This window comes from Elephantulus edwardii, unplaced genomic scaffold, assembly GCF_000299155.1.
Source record: "Elephantulus edwardii isolate Elephantulus edwardi_28Jun2011 unplaced genomic scaffold, EleEdw1.0 scaffold00322, whole genome shotgun sequence".
In the NCBI taxonomy this organism is placed as follows: domain Eukaryota; kingdom Metazoa; phylum Chordata; class Mammalia; order Macroscelidea; family Macroscelididae; genus Elephantulus; species Elephantulus edwardii.
In genome coordinates, this window is record NW_006400072.1 from 781,421 (window position 1) to 802,251 (window position 20,831).

Consider the following 20,831-nt stretch of genomic DNA (forward strand, 5'->3'; position numbering starts at 1 on the left):
TGCACCATCTTACATTCCCACCAACAGTGAATAAGAGTTCCAGTTTCTCCACATCCTCAACAGCATTTGTTGCTTGCTGTTCTGTTATATTTTGCTATTCTTACTGGGGTGAGATGATATCTCATAGTTGTTTTGTGGAGGACACTTTTTATGGGCCATTGTGTGGACAATCATTTAGCAGCTCTCAGGACTGAGTAGACCTCTGTCATCCTCCTGTGCTCCCCTGCGCCTCGGTGATGACATGCTTTGACTGGCCAATCTGTAGCTACTTGCCCATTGTTTGCACCAGTCCGTCCCAGTTTAGCCTGAGCCCAAGAGTGGGTAACACTCAAGGAGACTCAAGGGAGTGAATCTAGTTAGTATCTATTAAAAAATACATCCCTGTCCCCCGTCCCTCTCTGGGGTTATTGTTGTTGGGTGTTGTCAAGATGACTGCAACTCTTAGAGACTCCATGAATGAATGGTAGCTCTGAAAGCTGTCCTCTCCTGTGCCGTCCTCACCATCTCTGATATACTTGAGCCCATTGCTGCAGTCACTGTGTCGATCCATCTGGTTGAGGCTATTTCTATATTTTTTTAAACATATTCTTTTTTTTTAAAAAATTTTTGTGTGTGTGTGTACCGTCAAATCAGATCTCACTGGTACAGGAGGAGATTGTCCCTCCTTTTCCCCGCAGAGCATCTGGTGGATTCGAACCATGTGCCTCTGGGATTGTAGTTGCAGCTCCTTGCCACTAGGCCACCAGAGCTCCCCCCCGCTATTTCTATCTTACACTAACCCTCCACCTTTCCAAGCATGATGTCCTTTTCCTCTGCTAGCGACATGCTCACATATGTGAAATGAAGCTTCACCATGCTTGCCCCCCCGCCGCCCCGCCCCAAGCACTTTCTCCAAGACAAAATTGTTTGTTCTTTTGGCAGTTCATGGGATCTTTAGCATTCTTCTCCAACACTACAGCTTAAGGATATCTATCCTTCTTCTGTCATCCTTATTCATTGTCCAATTTTCATATGCCTAACAAGTAATTGAAAAGACCATGGCATGAATCAGGTGTACCCTAGGTCCTCAACAGCAGATTTTCCCAATGCTGCATGTATTCTGATTAGTTCTGTTGGCCTAGTGGCAAGATGCTGCACTCCAATCCCAAAGGCACAAAGTTCAAATCCACCAGCTGCTCCATGGGAGAAGGATGGGCAATTTCCTCCTGTGCAATTTACTGTCTCTGAAAACCCACTGGGAGGGTCAGCTATGAGTCAGTTCCAACATGATGGCATGTAACAACAACAATACCAAGAGTGCTGATTACAGATACAAGCAAAATGGCATCACTGACAATTTCTATCTCTTTTGCATCTATCATGATGTTGCCTATTGGTCCAATGGTAAGGATTTTTTTTTTCTTCTTGGGTATTGAGATGTATTCCATATTGATCCTCTGCAGCAAGCGCCTCAAGTCCTTTTTAGCTTTCCGCAAGCAGGGTTGTGTTATCTGCATATGGGTGGTTGATGAGTCTTCCTCCAATCCTGGTGCCACATTCTTCTTTACAGAGGCCAGATACTTGAATGATTTGCTCAGTATACAGATTGGCTAGGTTGAGGAAAGGATACAATCATGACACCCTTCTCGATTTTGAACCAGGCAGTGTTCTGTGTGGACAGCAGCTGTATGAATGCATGAAGCCCACTCCTGAATGATTTCTGCCAGAATGACATCCCCCCACCCCCCACCCCGAGCAGAAAATAACAGTTGTGCTCATCTTTCCTCCTTTAACGCAGCTGTAAAGAGTGGCATCTTGAGGCCAGAAAATCACATATCTGAAGGAACACTGACAGGCCTTACACGGTTTACGCCAGATTTCTTGTCAGCAGTGTTTTAAATGAGTTCTCTATAACTTGCAGCCAAAAGTATTCTTCACTGGTAAATTCACTATCAAACACCTTACCTCTTCTCAGTTTCCCAGCGATCATCATCCTTATACCACCCTGAAATGACCACGCACCTGTGACACCAGATCAAGGTGCAGCAAGGTCACTGGTGTTTTAGTACAAGTGTACCTGGAACTTGAACTTGGATCTGGGAGGCATGGCTTGTTAAACATAAATCTACAAATTCTGGCTATAGTTGATGATGGAGTTCGAAAATAAAGGGGCTAGTGACCCCTTCTTCCCGGGCTCCTGCACCCTGGTGGGACCCTCAAGTGCATTTCTCTTGTTAAAGTTGTAGCTGCCTGTTGTCATTGAGTTGGCTAACTCCTATCAACCTTATGTAAACCAGAACAAGACACTGCCCAGTCCTATACTGGACCATATTCCCTTGTGGTCTATAAAGTTTTCACTGGCTGATTTTTGGAAGCAGATCTCTAGCCTTTCTTTCTGGTCTGACTCAGTCTGGAATTTTTGCTGAAACCACTGGGGATGACTCTGTTGGCATCTGAAATATTGGGGTGCAGCTTCTAGCATCACAGCAACATGCAAACCAACACAGGATGACAAACTGATGGGTGGTGGTGAGGAAGTGGAAGAGGCATGAAAAACCATGCTTACCCAATGTCCCCATACCCTGGCCTGTGCCCAGTGCCCCTAGGAGAATGGAACCCTGTGAAGTTCATTGTAAATGTAACCCATGTAAGACTCAGGAGTCAGAGTGCTCACTGTCACTGACTGCTGAAATATCAGCCCCCTCTGTCCATGCTGCAACCATTATTTCAGACTGCTCTCTAAATGTAGGATCAAGTTCAACTCACGGCCAGGTAAGACTCTTCAGACTTATCTTCGGCCTCATTCACTCATATGAAGTTCTTTGTCTCCCAAATCCAGTTCCAGAATCTATCTATCTCAAGCCAAAAAGTCCAAGAGTCTGCTTTCAGGAAAGATCTATCTTGGCAAAGAGAATTGCAGGGCTGCAGCTGTTAAGCCTTGAGGTCTTTGACCTCAAAATCAAAGCTGGTAGTTCATCCTTTCTTAGAGTTCATTCTCTCTCCTTTGGGCCCAGAAACAGACTCCTCACCAGCCTTGTTGCTTTCTACCTCCTACCCAGTCAATGAGCCCTCTAGTGAGGTCTCCACAAAACTCAAATCTAATCACTTCCTTCTCTGCTCCAACTCCTTCATCTATCTTCCTATTTCCTGCTTCAGGCTGGCATTCAGTGCCCCCATCACCTCTTCTCACCACTCCGACTTCCTCTGCGGCTTCTTCCCACTCAAATCCTCCATCAGAAGTTTCCTTCCCAAGATGCACCAGGACAGAACCCAAATCTGGAGTGCCTTTCCCTACCTAGTCCCTAAGAAAACTCCCACCGGGCCTTCGACACCCGCTCAGATGGTGCTCCCAATCACAGCTGCTCCTGCTCTTTGTGCTTGAGCATATGCAGCAATCTCTGTCAGGGCCTTGCCCACGATGACCTGCAACAGTCCAATCACTTTTCTGGTGGTCCCACAGACAGAGGGCCCTGAGATGGCCAGGGCCTTGTGTTGATATTAATGGATTACCAACCACCATTACTGTTTATAGGGAGCTCTGGTGGCCTAGTGGTAAAAAGCTACACTGCAATCTCAAAGGCACACGGTTTGAATCCACCAGTTGCTCTGCACGAGAAGGATGAGCAATCTCCTCCAGTGTTATTTACTGCCTCTGAACACCTGCTGGAGGGTCAGCTGCAGGTCGATGGCAAACAATAACAACAACAACAGCAGCAGCATTAGTGTTTATGGGGAATATCCTGTACAATGAGTAATCAAGAAGGAATAAGCAATAATAATTAATTTGGAAGCAGGAGTAGCATCCACTTCCTAAACAACATGCCTCCAGAAACTCTATGAACTTTGATAAATGTCAATAATTGTAGAGGGGCTCCAGGCCTTTTGTTCATAGGGTTGCTATAAGTCATGCTTGACTTGAAAGCAATCAATAACAACAACAACAAGAGTGACTTTAATACTTATTAAGCATTTTCTCAAGAAGCCCTGATAGTACAATGGTTAAAATGCTCAGCTGATAACAGAAAGATCAGTAGTTCAAACCTACCAGCTGCTTCCTGGGGAACAATGTGGATATTTGCTACCCTAAAGATTTAGCACCTCAGAAGCCTTGCAGGGCCATTCTAGTCTGTCTCATAGACTCACTATGTGTCAGAACCAGCTTGATAGCGGTGGCCTTGGTTTGGTGGTTTAAGTACTATTTTAGGTACTTTACAATATTTGCATATTGAGTCTTCAAAAGAGTTCTAGTGGGAATATCCTCCTTCACTTACAGATTTGAAAAATCAAGGTTCATAGAGGTGGGAACTAGATTGGGCTCACACTCCTAGGGCTGCAAGGTCAGCGTACCATCCACTGCATTCCCCTCACCCAGCTGAACATTTACACACACTCCACCCACACAGAGTCCCACACCACCCACTTCATGGATGAAGAAGCTCAGACTCACGGAAGTGAAGGTCCCCTGAAAAAAAATGTGAGAACGCTGAGATTCATAGCCAGCTAAGGCTGGGTCCACTGAGGTTGCCTCCTGCCTGCTGAGTCATCTCTGTGTCCCCAGGGCCTTGGCCAGGCCATGACAGGTACACAGCAATGCCCCTTGGTGAATTCTGGATATTGTCCATGGGAGAAAGGCCTATGTTTCCACCAGAGATACCACGCATTGCTCTGGGGATAATGGAATATGTGACCAGGCATCACCCTCTGGATCTGGGTAGTACATCCACTCCAACTCCTGCTGGCTTTCTCTGCCCCTGATGGCTGACCACTCATCTGGCTCTCTTCGAGTCACTAGTGGATTAAAAACGCTGGAGGCTCTGCCCGGGGCTAGCACCACTCGCTGTCAACTGCCTAGTGAAAGGAAGGCTAGGTTTGGAAAAGTTCTTTTTAACTTTACAAAGTCACTTTTACTCTAAAATACCAATAGTATTTTAGGAAGGACTACTGGAAGCAGGAGTGGCTTCTACTTCCTAAACAACATGCCTCTGGAAACTCTATAAAAGACAACAGTTATAGAAAGGCTTCAGGCCTTTTGTTCATAGGGTTGCTATGAGTTGTACTCAACTCAATGGCAATCAACAACAACAACACCACCACCACAACAACAACATATATTCTCTTAGGTTGCTGGTCAAGATAGTGGATGGAGGTGGTATGGGGAATTTCCCCTACAGACACAACCATATGAGAGAATATAGAGCCAAGATAAAAAACAACAAAGGGAACTTGTAGTGGGGAGCAAGGGATGAAGTGGAAAGAAAGACCTTCATGGAGGGGCCACAACTGGGGATGTGTTAATAGAAGGAAGTCCCATGTCAGGAGTGATCAATGAACAGAGATGGGAAAATTTCACCCACTGACTTTGGGGTACTGCACCCTGGTGTGGAACTCAAATCCTTACTATCAGCCTATTTAGAGGACTCTAAGCTATGAAATTAATTAAAACAGTAGTCTAGACTCAGATCCTGGTGGAGGCTGAAGGGAAATGACGAAAATTTACCTACTGGTTACATGGTTGGTTACATGTGGGATTCAAGACCATGCCTTCCACCTATAATGACTTCAGAGACAAAAATTACAAAGTACACCAGAAACTCATCATCAAGAGAGAGAGAGACGGTAGATGTCATAAGCAGGAAGAAGCTCAGATTTTGGAGAAAGCCAAAAGAGTTTGTAAAATAACTATGTCTGAACTGTTTAAAGAGATAAAGGATGGATTGGAACTGTTGTGCGCCGTCGAGTCAGAACTGACCCATAGCTAACCCTCCAATGGGCTTTGAGAGGCAGTAAATTGCTTGGGAGGAGACTGCCCATCCTTCTTCCAAGGAGGAGCAAGTGGATTCAAATCATGTGTCTTCGGGATTGCAGCGCAGCTTCTTACCACTAGGCCAACCAGATCTAGGATTTTCAAAAATCTAAATAAAAATCCTATAACTGCAAAGCTTAACCACTGAAAAATGACATTAGGAAGGTGTCAAAAAAATGGAAAGGACATCTGATTCAGAGTTAGCAAATGCAGTCCAGTCAAAGTTTGGATTGTGACTTTGGTCAAAATCCAAAGCCTCTCCCAAGGCTCCGTTTCCTAATGTGAAAAATGATGACCTAATGCCAACCTCAGAGAGTTGTTAGAAGGTCAGAGGGAGCCAGTTTCCGAGTCATTGCTCTGAATGTGGAAAGATGCTAGAAAGGTGTGGGTCAGGCTATTAATTTTAACCAAATGGCTGCAAGCTCTCCCTCAGGGGAAGGGATCCTGAATGTACTCTTTTAAACCCCAAGGCACATCTGCAGAGCATCTGGAGGCATTCCAGAGTGAAGTCACTTAAGGGATATGGTGTGGCTCTGGTCTTTGGGGTGTGGAGGCTTTTTCTGCCAGTTATTCCTCCAGATTGCTGGATGAGCTGGCTCAGCTGCAGGAGAGAGAAGACTCAGCTCAACTCTCAGGGGGCAACTGAGTTCCAGGCACTTACAAGCCAAAGCAGAGGCAATGTCACAGCCTCTCCCACTTGTAGAATGTCCTGCAGACATTTCTGGTTTAAGAGAGCCCAGGAGGACTAGGGGATGTTATTTATCTTTTCTTTCTTCTCTGTCTTTTAAAAATGACCTTTTGCTTAGGCTTGAAGCCTGGCTGTTCACACACTTGCTTCGTGACCATGGTTGGTTTGAAGCCTACCTGGGGTCTGAAGCTTGGCTGGTCCTATACTCACTGTGCCATGGCAGTGAGTGGCTTCCTCTTCGACCTTGCTGTGACATGCAGAAAATAATAATGCTCTCTTAGGGTAGTTTAGAGGCTATGAGAGCTAACACCACCACTCAACTGTTTTAACTTGCATACTGCTGTTATGTTAGAAGCGATGCCATCTATTGATACTGTAAACCTAGCAGGGTCACCATTAGGGACAGGTTTCAGCAAAGCTTCCAGACTAAAACAGAATAGGTATCAGGCCTGATCATCCATTTGTTAAATAACAGGCCCCCTGAAAACTCTATGAATTTTCTCTATGAAAACTCCATGAGATTTCTAGGAGCAGAAAATCGACTGACATAGTGACAGAAGATGAGACCTCTGGGTTGGAAGGAACTGCAAATATAACTAGGGAAGAGCTTCCTCATCAAAGTAGAGTCTACATTAACAATGTATATGGAACAAAGCTCTCAGGCAGTGAAGGGCCTGACAGTGCAGGGCTGAAAATGAGGAGGAACAGCTGCAAACATCCATTAATAATCATAACACGGAATGTGTGAAGTATGAACTAAGAACACAGGAAGTTGTAAAAAAAAATAGAATGTGTAAGGAATAATCTCTGGGGGATTAGTGAACTGAAATGGACTGGTCCTCGCCATTACGGTTTAAAATGCCAACAATGACAAATTGAGGAGGAATGATGTTACATTAACCACCAAAAAGCAGCACAAGACTGTCAGGGTAATAACTGCACACACACACACACACACACACACACACCATATTAGCACAAGTATTATTCAGATTCATGCATCAACTATTAAAGTCAAAGATGAAGAAATTGAGACTTTCTACTAATTTCTGCTATCTGAAATGCATGGAACACACAATAAAGATACATTAACAATAACTGGAGACTGGAGTACAAAAGTTGGAAGGAAAGAACTGGTAGAAAATACAGTCTCGGTGATAGAAATGAGACTGGATACCACATGATAGGATTCTGTACCATCAGTGACTTATTCACTGCAAGCATCTTTAAAACATAACAACCAAACAAACATGAATAGTGACTATATGCATGGATATCAACTGAGAGGATACACCGGAATAAAATCTACTATGTCTGTAGAAAACGAGGATAAGCTCAGTATTGTTAGCTATAATAAAGCTAAGGCAGCCAAGAACAGAGTATCAGTTGCACATATGAAAGTTCAAATTGATGCTGAAGAAAATGAAAACAAGTATGTAGTTAATTTAAAAAAACCCAACCCTGGGAGCTCTGGTGGCCTAGTGGCAAGACACTGCACTGCAATCCCAGAGGTGCACGGTTCAAATCCACCAGATGCTCTGCTGGAGAAGGAGAGGGCAATCTCCTCCTGTACCAGTCAGAGCTGATTTGACGGTACACGTAAAAATAATACAATTAAAATTTTAAAAAAAAAACCCAACCCAAACTATATGAGAGCCAAAATAAGAATGCCACTTGAAATTAGAGATCTTTTCTTTTTAAAAAAAACAATTTTTTTTTATTATTTTTGTGTGTGTACCATCAAATCAGATCTGACTGGTACAGGAGGAGATTGTTCCTCCTATTCCAGCAGAGCATCGGGTGGATTTGAACTGCACACCTCTGGGATTGCAGTGCAGCTTCTTGCTACTAGGCAGCCAGAGCTCACCTAGAGATTTTTTCAAGAATAAATTCCAGAGCATGTCATCCCACCTTTGGCCAGTATCTGACTAGAGGTACTAAAAGGGATGATCTTCCCTGGAGACAAGATTATTACAAGTAGAATCTGGTAGTGGATATAAGGGCCTTGGTCTAGGGGAAAGATCGAGTCCTAGCCAGTACTCTGAGGAGATTTAATTTTAATGGATTTGTTGACTCATGTGGACTGCTGACTGAAGAAATTCACATTTGAAAGAACGGCAAGGAAGAAAGAAGAGGAGGAAAAAGAAAACTGAAAAGAGAGAAACTGTCTTTTTAAAACTGGAACGAGCTATCTGGCTTCTGAGAAGTTGGGGCCCACTAGAGCCCACTTGCAAGACTTGAGGTGATCACTTGGGTCTAAGGAGTGGAAATGGGAGGAACACAACAACGGAGAAGCAGACTGAGCTTGGGCATGTTCCCTCAGTGCTGCTCACCTTGCATGGACAGATGCCAGGATGAGCAGGGAAGGGCTGTTGGCTGGAGAAGCAGGGAGTCCTGAGGACTTAGCTCCATGTGTGGGCTAGGGTTGAATGAGGAGACAAGAGGTGTAGGTGTAGAATACAGGGAGAAGTATGGGCTCCTGAGCTAGAAGCTGAGGAGAGGACCCTAGCACACAGCGTGGATCCTCTCCTCAGCTGGTTGGTTCTGGTCAACTCATCCCCAGCCATTCATGGCTAGGTTCAAATGAACATCAGCTTCAAGGGTTCTGAAATTTTTCATTGTCATCAATTCTTTCTAGTATAGTGATTTTATGTGTTCCTTCTATTTTCTTTGATATCACTGCTAATGTCAGATGGATCCTGGCTGAAAGTAAATAATACCAGAAGAATATCAGTTTGTGCTTTACTGATTATGCAAAGGCATTTGATTGTGTGGATCATAATAAGTTGTGCTGACACTGAGAAGAATGGAGGTCCTAGAGCACTTACTTGTGCTCATGCAGAACCTATACCTGGACCAGGAGGCTGCTGTGTGAACAGAGCAGGGGAACACCGTATAGTTTAAAATTGGGAAGAGATTGTGTCAGGGCTGTATTCTCTCTCCATACCTATTCAATCTGTATGCTGAGCACATTATCTGAGAAGTTGGACTCTATGAAGAAGAGTGTGGAATCAGGATTGGAGGGAGACTCATCAATAACCTGCATTGTGCAGATGACATAATCTTACTTGCTGAATGTGAGGAGGACTTGAAGCACTTGTTACAGAAGATTAAGAATGTAGCCTTCAGTATGGATTGCATCTCAATGTCAAGAAAACAAATATTCTTAACCATTGGACTGGTAGGCAGCATCATGATGGATGGGGAGGAGACTGAAACAGTTGAGAGTTTCATCTTGCTTGGATCCACAGTTAATATCATTGGTACCAACAGTCAGGAAATAGACACATTGCAGTGGGGAAATCTTCAGTTAGGGACCTCTCCAAATTATTGAGGAGTAATGATGTCAGTTTGAGGACTAAGGTGTATCTGATTCAGGCCATAGTCTTTCCAATCAATTGATATGCATCTGAGAGCTGGAGAATGAATAAGGATGACAGAAAAAAAATTGATGACTTTGAGCTGTGGTGTTGGAGAAGAGCACTGAACATCCCACGGATGGCCGAGAGAAAAAACAGACATGCCTTGGGAGGGTGCAGCCAGAGTGCTCTTTGGAGGCAAAAAAGATGAATAACTTTTTCATACTTTGGGCATGTTGCTAGGAGGGGCCATTCCTTGGAGAGGGATATGATGCTAGGAAGAGTGGAGGGTTGGCGAATGAGAGGAAGACACTTAACCAGGTGGATTGACACAGTGACTGCTACAATGGGTTCTTGTGTTCCAGGAAGTGTGAGGATGGTACAGGATAGAGCAGGGTTCAGATCTTTTGTTCATAGGGGTTGCTATGAGTCAGACTCAATTCGATGGCACTTAACAACAAGAACCAGAACTGAACAAAATATTTTTGAAAGGGAAGCTCAAGAAGACAAAGCAAAAATATATTATTTAAAAATGTGTAAACAATTGGAGTTAGAAAACTAAAAGGGAATAATGTGTTCAGCATAAGATGAAAGAATTTAAAAAAAAAATAAATCCTAGCCTTGTGTTATAATACTGAAGAATTCTATGGGTAAAATATCAGTTGTTGTGGGAAGCATCAAAAAGAGATGGAAGGAATACAGAATCACTGTACCAAAAAGAACCTGCTGATATGAACCATATCAGGAAGTAGCATGTAATCAAGAACTTATGGTATTTAAGGAAGAAATCCAGGTCAATGTTGCACTGAAGGCCTTAGCCGAGATAAACATAGTCCTGGGAATGTAAATGAGTCTACAGCAAGAAATTTGGAAGATCTGCTAACTGTCTAGAAGAGATCCATATTTGTATCTATACACACACACGCACACACACACACACTCCACCACAAAACGGTCATCCAACAGCATGCAGAAATTATTGAACTATAGTGTCATAACTACATACAAATAAAATCTTGCTTAAGATTATTTTTGAAATGGCTGAAGTAGTACATCAACAGGGAACTGCCAAAAATTCCAGCAGGATTCAGAAGAGCCTGTGAAGCAAGAGGTATCACTGCTACCATCAGACAGATCTTGACTGAAGGCAGAAGATGTCAGAAAAAGATTTCCTTCTGACAAATATTGCATGGTGCCACTACTGTAAAATGGGACTGATATCAGGGTGGGGGTAAGACTGAGAAAAACTGGATAAATTGTGTATACTGCACTGAAACAGATGAGGGACTGAATAATTTAAAAGCGATGTATGATGGGGTATTATGGTTATCACAAGAGTCCACAATTAAGGTTGCATAGTGGAATGTACTTGTGGCGGTCGGAGGGGTGTGGGGGGATTGTGTACCAGGGAGGGAGTCTTTCTTTTACTTTTGAAAGAGAAGAGCAAATTGGGGGGCGGGAGGAGAGGGCTGGGCAGGGAGAGAAGTGCAGCAATGAATGAATGGAAATCCAAATTCTCTGTAAATGTTCATTAAAATTATTAAAAAAACTAAAATATTAAAAAATATTTCCTTCTGTTTTACTGAATATGCAAAGGTGTTTGAAGGTGTGGATCATAATACATTATGGATAACAATGAGAAGAATAGAAATCCCAGGAAACTTAATTATGCTCATAGAAAATCTGTAGAACAGGAAGTAGTTTTTCAAACAGAGCAAGGAGATACTTCATAGTTTCAAATCAGAAAAGGTGTGGGTCAGGGTTGTGTCCTTTCACGATATCTATGCAATCTATCTTTAACAAATACATACAGAATTATACTTTATGAAGGAGAATGTGGCATCAGGATTGAAGAAGACTCCAATTTGTAGAGGACACATAGCACTTGCAGAAAATGAAGACTGAAAGCACTTGTTGATGAAACTAAAAAAATTATAGCCTTCTGTATTGAGTACCCCTCAACATAAAGAAAAGAAAATTAATTACACTGGACTAATCAACAACCATGATCACAGTAACAAAGAAAAGACTGAAATGATCAAGGGTTTAATGGCACTAGGGTTCACAATCAATACCTGAAGAAATATCAGCATAAATCAAAGATACATTTGTTTTCAAGGACCTCTTTAAAATGCTAACGGGCAAGATATCACTTTATAGACTTGAGGTATGTCTGAATCAAGCCTTTTCAATTGCTTCATATGCATATGAAAATTAGACATCAGCTTCATTATAGATCAAAGAAAAACGGATTCCTTTGAATTATGGTGTTGGCAAAGAATATCACGGACTGCCGAAAGAACAAATAATCAGCCTTCGAAGAAATGTAGCCAGAGAGCTTCTTGGAAGCAGGATAATGACAGTTCATCTCACATACTTTGGGCCTGTAAACAGGAGGTGCCAGATCTGGATATTATGCTCAGAAAAGTAGAGGGTCAGTGAAAGACAGGTGATGGGTTGACTGCAAAGACTGTGAGGATTTCATAGGAGCAGGCAGGGCTTTGCTCTGTTGTACAGTCACTAGGAGTCTCAGCCGACTAAATGATGCCTGGCAATAAATGAGCTAGCACAGATGAAGAGCCTGGAACCACGCATGGTCTACAGTTAGTAACCAAGAAATGCCCATGGCTGTTCGGCTCCTCCCTCTTTCTTCAGAGAGGGGTGCTTCAGGGCAAGTTTGTCCTTAAACTCACAAATCCAAACCATATCAAGCAGGCAGAGGAAGTTTGCTATATTTTAAGAGACAGAGGGGGGGAAATGACAGAGTCATGGCCTAGGCACCTCATCACACACTCTCAGTCCCTCAATCTCACTCACTAGGCACTACCTTTAGGCAGAGCTGCTTCCCTCTACAATATCCGCTCTCCCTTCTTCCTTGCTAAGATCTTCTTTGGTATATTAACATGTAAGTGTGGGTAGAAGTAGACCTGCAATACAGTTCTAGCCAATGAGTTATTGCTATTTATTGTTATGTGCTGTCAAGTTGGAACCAATTTACAGGTGACCTTCAAGTCGGCAGGATTTCAGAGGTCGTTAACCTTGAGGAGAATGGGAATCCCAGAACACGTGGTTGTGCTTGGACCAGGAAGCAGTCCTCAAAACAGAGCAGGGAAACACTGCATGGTTCAAAATCAGCAGAGGAGGACATCAGGGATGTGTCCTGACTCTATACCTTTTTAATCTATATGCAGAATAGATAATTCAAGAGGCTGGGTTTTATGAGGAGGAATGTGGCATCAGTATTGGAGGAAGACTCATCAACAACCTGTGTTATGCAGATGACACAACACTGCTTGCTGAAACTGAGGCAGACCTGAAGCACTTGCTGCAGAAGGTCAAGAACTGTAGTCTTCAATATGGATTGAAGCTCAACATCAAGAGACAAAGATTCTCACTACTGGGCTGACTGGCAGGACCATGATGGATGGAGAAGAGATTGAGGTTGTTAACAATTACAGCTTGCTCAGCTCCACAATCAACACTCTTGGTCCCAGCAGTCAGAAAATAATAAAAAAAAAAACAAATTGCATTTCATAAATCTGTGGTCAGGGATCTTTCCAGAGTACTGAGAAGCAATGATGTCAGTCTAGAAACGAAGGTGTGCCTGATCCAGTTCATGATCTTTGCGATTTCTTGCTATGCATCAGAGAGCTGGATAAAGACTAAGGATGACAGAATAAGAATTGACGCCTTTGCCTTGTGGTGCTGGAGAAGAGTCTTGAACATACCATGGACCGCCAAGGAAACAAATAGGTCTGTCTTGGAGAGGGTGAAACCAAGTTTCTCCTTCGATGCTAGGACTTTGAAGCTCTCACCTACTTTGGGCATGTGACGAAGAGAGACCAGTCCTTGGAAAAGAACATAATGCTGAAAGGGTGGAGGGACAGCACAGGAGAGGAAGACGTTGGTGAAAATTGATACAGTAACTGGGGCAATAGGAGTTGATGTGTTAGAGTCAGTGATTCTTTCTCAGGACAGGGCAGGCTTCAGAACTGTTGTACATAGGATCACTATGGGTCACAGGCGACTCAATGGCATATAACAAAAACAACAACAACAACATGTGTGTAGAGAAAGTGGGTAAGTTCAGTATTATTAGCTACAATAAGGCTAAGGCATCCCAGAATAGATTATCAATTGCACATATGAAAATTCTAATTGAAGCTGAAGAAAATGAAAACAAATACATGTAATATATATTGATCTTGTCTGGTTTATTAACATGCCCAGACTGCACTGTGGGTAGTAGACCTGCAATACAGTTCTGGCCAGTGAGTTGTTGCTGTTTGTTGTTATGTGCTGTCAAGTTGGAACCTATTTATAGCTGACCCTCAAGGGGGTAGGATTTCAGAAGTAGTAAATCACACCAGAAGAGATTGCCCATCTTTGTCCCTGAAGAGCAGCTGGTTGACTGGGACCATGTGCCTTTGGGTTGGCCGCACAACTCCTTATCATTAAGCCATCAGAGTCCCCAAGGAGAAGCAGGTATAAATCCTAGTAGGCAAAGTGCAAAGCCTTACTAGGAGAAAATCCCACTCCCTCCATTGGTTAAGAAGTGTAGACAGAAGGACTATAATCTATAATAGACAAAGTGCTAGTCAATAAGCCTTTTATTTTAAGAACTACCTTCCCTCTGTAACTTGATTTGTGCCACTGTTAGAACCTCTACTTGGAATATTATTGCTTTTAATTTTTGACTCATGTACTTTTAACTTGTTAGTTAAATTTGTGTCTTCTAGGCTGCAACACTTCCATGATACATCTTCAAGGATATGAACATGTACGGCTAAGCACAATTGATAACAGTGCATCTAAATTCCAAAATCAATCTCCATAATAGTCTATGTGTTTCCTACTGCCAAAGGGGCCCTTTAGAGTAGTGAGAGAAGACCTTCACCCTGAAACCCACAGCGTCCCTTTTCAGCAGGAAGTAGCTAAGAGAATACGCCATCCCCTTTTCCTTATGAATGAGGGTGAAGTCTCTCTCAGGGAGGAGTGACAGGGAATGTCAAAGGACACATTGACAAAGTAGATTAATCAGAACTGGTTTTGACAAGCACTGTGGCAATGGGACAATTAAAACAGACTTTCAAGGGGGGAAAAGAGAGAGGAATGAACTGGGGGGTGGGTAGAGAACATAGTGCAACAAGGAATGAATGGAAATCCAAAGTCTCTGTAAATGTTCATTAAAATTAATAAAATAAAATAAAAAAAGAAGTGTAGACAGAAGGAAAGACAGAGCATAGGTGGTGGGTCAGAGAGACCTTCCTTTCCATTTTCTGGTTGTGTGGCCCTGGGTATTGATGTCACTTCACTTCTCAGATCCTCTCTTTCCACAGTCTGTCAAATGGAGATGCCACGGCTATCCTTGTTCAGTCTTTGGGAAAATTTAGTGATTCAGTAAACACAAAGACACGTTTTCTACTCATAAAAGACTACCAATGTTTATACTTGCTCTTACAACCATACTATAAAGGACTGATTTTTGCTTTGGGTAGAGGGGAGTAAACCCTTTACTTCTCCTCTTGGAGCAAGTTCTAAGGCAGGACATGGTCCCCAAGCCAGCCTGCCCTGCTCTTTAGTTGATCAATTATACAAACAGGAAATGAATTTCCAAACATTTGGTGCAGTGGGAGGCTAGCCCAGAGTCTGCCTCCTCAGGAGGCCTCCGTTCAGGCTTCACATCTGCCAGCTGTGAGTGCCTCAGAAGGACACAGCCCCTCCTCTGAGGAGCCGAGAGTAAAGGTGCCCAGCCAGAGCCAGACCACCTTCTGCTTGTGCTGGAAAGATGACAGCAGTGGTAGTTCCCCACCCCATGCTCACAGCTCTTCTTCACAACTCTAGCCAGGATCTTCCCCCTCCTCTTTGAAGTACAAATGTGAACTTGTCATCTTTCCCTTGAAACTCTTCAGAGGCTTTCCATTGCTCAAGACTGACGATTCTGCTGTAACCCTCAGTGTCCTGCACAGGACAGCCGCTGCCTGTCCCTGCAGCTTATCCCTCTAGGACTCTGTCCTTTTTGTGTACCCCATGGGCCAAGGGCCCCCTGCCTCTCTTCCTATACTCTGTCACACTCTCCCTTCTTCTTGCCAGAGGCCTATCTTGCCAGGAAATCTCCCACCCTCAGCTGTCAGCTGAGATAATAAAGATGCTGGCATCTCTCTCCCTCTGTCCTTCCTAGCTTTCATGCAATCTGCAGGAGTAAAAGTATGCAGCTAATGAGCTCACAGATGTCTGCTGCCTGCCCTACTAAAATTGTGGTTGCTCAATCACTTGCTAGATATCTGAGAGCTGGACAATGGGTAAGGATGACAGAAGAATTGATACCTTTGAATTGTGGTGCTGGAGAAGAGTGCTGAATATACCCTGGATGGCCAAAAGAACGTATAAATATGTCTTGGAGAAGGTGTAGCAAGAGTGCTCCTTAGAGGCAAGGATGGTAAAAGTTTGTCACACATACTTCAGGTGTATTGCCAGACAGGGCTATTCCTTGTTGGTGTTGTTGACTGCCATCAAGTTAAGCATGACTTACAGCGACCCTATGAATAAAAGACCTGTATCCTCTTCTAGAACTGTTTCTCTAAGTTTGTTGAGTTTCCAGAGGCATGCTGTTTAGGAAGTGGATGCCAGTCCTACTATTCCTTGGAGAGGGACATTATGCTTGGAATGGTGGAGGGATGGTGAAAGAGAGGAAGACCCTCAACCAGATTGGGTGGACACAGTGACTGCAGCAATGGGCTCTAGTGTGTCAGAGATTGTGAAACTGGCACAGGAGAGGATAGGGTTCAGATCTGTTGTCTTGCTCTTGGTCATGTCCCTGATGCCTGGTGCAGTGCAGAGAGACACAGGGTAGGTACTCAGAGAGCTGGAAGTCAGTAGGTAGGTAGGTTTTGTGATGTGAATGGGAAGGAAGAGCATGTTTGCCAAGCAACTACACTGGGCTAGGCAGGACTTCACTGCTTTGGATTGGCGGGGATTCCAGTTTATATTCTGCAGAAGAGGACCGAGGTTAGGGAGGAGGCTGGGTGGCACTATTTGCCCAGGGTCACACATTTTTCAGAAGTCCTTCTGGGATTTGAACACTGGCCCCAACTCCAGGTTGCCGCCATGGTGGGAATCGACCATCGAGCACAAGCAGTCATTCTCAACCTGTTTCTTCATCTGTAGAATGGGAGCAGAACAGTACCTACCTCACAGGGTTATTGGCAAGAGCGAATGAGGTAAGCCACGTAAAAACCATGATTAGTTTGGAACCACCTGAGCGCTGTTGACTCTGGCCATAATTATGATTTTGTTGGTCAAATTCAAGAACACAGAACAGTGGATATAATCAGTGGCAATTCGTGAGTGGACAAACGGACGGATGGATGGATGGACAGATGGATGAGCGATGCTGGGGGCGAGTGAAGAGCAAGCAATGGAGAACCCACTAGAGAACCACACAACACAGGAAACAGAGGACGAGATGGTCCAGAAGCAGGCAGGTACACTTGAGCGCTGGGAGAACAGGTGGTGATGTGTGGGACCCGGGCCTCTGAGCCCATGACCCGCTCCACGGCTCACCTGTAGCGCTGCAGCTCCGCCTCCAGCCGTCTGACCCAGCGCTGCAGGCTGGGCACCTGCTTCGCCAGCGTCTCCAGCTCGCGCACGCGGCGCAGGCTGCACAGCACTGCCTGGCGGGCCTCCTCCGCGCGCCGACGCACCTCGGCCTGGCCCTGGCGCATGCGCCCCGCGAGGGCCTCGGCCTCAGTCAGCGCCGCGCGCGCCTGCTGGAGCTCCCACGCTGCTGCTTCGGACCCACCTTGCCCCGCCTGGGGGGCACCCTCCTGGCTCTTCCAGAGGCCAACCTGCGGGGACAGAGGAACAGGATGCAGGTGGTGAGCGCCAGGCCACCATCCTGGGAGCACCAGAACAATAAAGCACATTCTCTGAGCTACTGCGTACCCAAATCAACAAATCAAACCTGCTGTGGAGGAAATCAGTTCTTATAAGCATTTTACCAAGGCAAGAGGTCTTATTTGACGAGTTCTTAGATGAGGGAGTCTGAGTCACAAACCCCATAGTTTGTTGTTTGCATCGTACCAGTGATCCCCAAATTTTGAGATTCTTACTCCTCTCCCACTTCCTGTGTTTCTGTCAACCTTCTGAGCTTCTTACAGCCCCCAGAATCAAACAGGTCAGTGTTTCAAATCGGCACCTAATCTGTGATTTAGGCCCTCTCTAGCCTACTCACTAGACTGTCAGAGCCTTCCAAATGCAATTATGTCTATTTTGCCCACAGCTGTTTCCTCAGTGCTTAAAACAAGCCAGGTACACAATTGTCAATTATGTTTTGTACCGTCGAGTCACAGCCAATTAGAATCGATCCATTGCCGACCCTCCAGCGAGTTTTCAGAGGCTGTAAATTGCACAAGAGGAGATTGCCCATCTCTTTATCGGAGAGCAGCTGGTGGATTTGAATTGAGGGCCTGGGGTATGACAGCGCAAATCCGCCAGAGCGCACTCTACACAGTAATGTTCAAAATATACCTGGAAAATGATTGATTTTACAGCCCCAGGACACATGCCAGGATTTCCCATCCATGATCTATGATTCCCTCACCTCCAATTTCTGCGTCTCGGGGCCCTTCTCCTTTGCTGACACAAACGTAACTACTGAAAATGAGCTATCCCTCTGCGCGCTGCAGCACTTCTCTGCCCTTCAGAGCCAGAAGGGCGCACCAAATAGTGGCCAAGCTGAAGTCAGCTAGCTCCCTCCTAGACTGTGTACTCCTTTGGATCCTTTCGCTCTGTTCCTCCTAGCACTGGGATCGTTCCTGATACACCACTGGCTGAGCAGAAAAGTGTGTGTTGACAGGGAATGCTTCCTTTTCAACACCCAAGAGCAACTCTGGTCTGCAGCAGACGTGGGTGCGCACTGCCTAATCTGACGCTCTTTCTCCGCTGGATATCCTGCGGGAGCTTCATAAATATTTAGTGGATGATGAACAAAGTACATTAAGCAGGGTCTTCCTTACACCACTGTCTCCTACTAATCTTCACAGAAGGCTGGCACCAAGAAGAGCTAGACTTATTAAAAAATGAATAAGTGTAATAACCCTGGAAAGGTCCAGTTGAACTGGAAAGTGAAAGAAATGATGGGGTTGAGGAAGGCGCAGGATGGTGTCTGAGTGGGACTATGGACTGAGGGATGGGATGAGTGGGAGCACGGTTAAGAAGTAGGTTGAAGTGGCACAGAGTGAGTGGAGTTTGGGTCAGATGGGGCGGGGTGGTCCTCTCCTCTCCCTTGGCCCTCTACGTGCCCCTCCGCCAGCTAGGGGCACAGAGGAATGGAGTCGCTAGCCCCGCAGTCACTAGCCCCGGCCCCAGGGTGCACCTGCAGCGCCAGGCAGCGCGCGTCACTGCTCTGCAGCGCGGCACGCAGGTCTTCCACCAGTTCGCGCAGACTGCTGTTTTCTTCCTCCAGCCGCGCCAAACTCTCTGGATCCTCGCTCTTGTCCGGGCCGGGAGCGCGGGGAGGGCGGCGGCGGCGGCGAGGGCGGCGCAGGCGGATCTGCGTCTCAATGTGCTCGCTGAGGGCGCCGCGGGGCAGCCGGCTACCCCCGCGTGTGCCGAAGTAGCCGCAGAGGCGCGCGTGGAACTGGCGGAAGGTGAGCTCGGGTGGTTCGGCGCACAGCGCCAGGCGCGCCTCTTCTTCGATGTCTGTGTTCTGCTCAGCGCTCTCCCACAAGCTCGCGTCTCCAGCGTCCGCGTCCGCGGCCTCCCGGGGGGCGCCAGTGCCTTCGGGTCGCAGCCCCAGCACGGCACAGAGCGCACGGAAGTCGGCGCGAGGCAGGCGGCCGGCGCCGTGGCAATCCAGGTGGTGGAAAACCTCCTGCAGGTACTGGTCCAGGCCTGTGGCCAGCACCACGATCTCGTTCTCCACGCCATGGTCCAGCCCGTAGTGATGTGCCAAGGCACTCAGCAGCCATTGCGTCCGCCTCGCTGGCCGCCTGTACGGGTCGGCTCCTGCACCCTCCAAGCGGGGCTCTGCGCCTGGCTCCATCGACCGTACTGCTTTCCCTCTGGCCGGTCTGATGCTGCGACTTCCAGGGGCGGCTCCAGAGTTCTTGGAAAGGAGGGGCTTAGCGGTTACAGGCTCTCTGGAACAGCGTGGTGGCCCGGGGGCGGTGGCCGGCTGTTGCGCTGGCCCAGGCCCTACAGGAAGTGTGCCGTGGCGCCCTCCTCTCCCCCTGTCTTTAAGTGGGCAAGGGGCTCTGGAGGCCACGAGTCACAGCGATACTCTCGTAGTCTCCCTCTCTCGCGCTTCTTCCTGGACCAGGATCTTCCTTCGCTCAGAACTAACTATCCCTGCATTCCAAACTGCTTTTTTCCTTCAGCTTTCAAATCCGCTGTCTCCTGGCCTTAGAGTTAGACTCCGTGTGAGTGAGTGAAGGAAGCCCCAGCTGTTGTTAGGTTCCTGGACAGCTCTCATGAACAACAGATTGAAACTTTGCTGGATCCTGCGCGGTCCTCAACCTCTCCACCACGCTCACTCTCATTGTTGAGGACACTGTGCATCTCGTTGAGGGTCTTCCTGTCTTTCACTAATCTTCTCTTCCCAGTATGAAGTTTCCTTTAGTGACTGGACCCTCCTGACAACATGCCCAGAGTATGTGAAATGAAGTTGATAGTCCACTGGCAGTGCTCTAATAACCCAAAGGGCGTTTCTTGTATCTCTCGCAGGGGTTCTTCAAATCCTCAAGCCAAACCAATGGAGAGTTAGTTATGAGTGGGAAGGGGGAGCGGGAATGAGAGAGAGAGAGAGAGAGAGAGAGAGAGAGACCCCTGTTGGCCCTAGGGGAAAGGGGTCAAGCACCTAGTATTTCCAGGCAGTTTCCTATCAGGCCACATCTTGCTTAGCTTCCCAAATCAGAAATTGGCTGTGTCCAGGATGACGTGACTTTAGATAACAGCCCTCTTAGATGACAGCCTTCACCCCTGCTCACCCTATTAGGCTGCT

General features: G+C 45.9%; 1 protein-coding gene across 1 annotated transcript in view; it reads right to left on the reverse strand.

Annotated features, from left to right (window-relative positions):
- EFCC1 (EF-hand and coiled-coil domain containing 1) overlaps positions 1-19,874 on the reverse strand; it is a 79,746-nt gene extending 59,872 nt beyond the window's left edge. Inside the window, exons 1-2 of the mRNA XM_006901359.1 lie at positions 19,206-19,874; positions 17,393-17,676 (exon numbers count right to left, since the gene is read on the reverse strand). Coding sequence (XP_006901421.1) covers positions 17,393-17,676; positions 19,206-19,874 — 953 coding nt within the window. The remainder of the gene's footprint in view (positions 1-17,392; positions 17,677-19,205) is intronic.
- Positions 19,875-20,831: the final 957 nt, after the last annotated feature.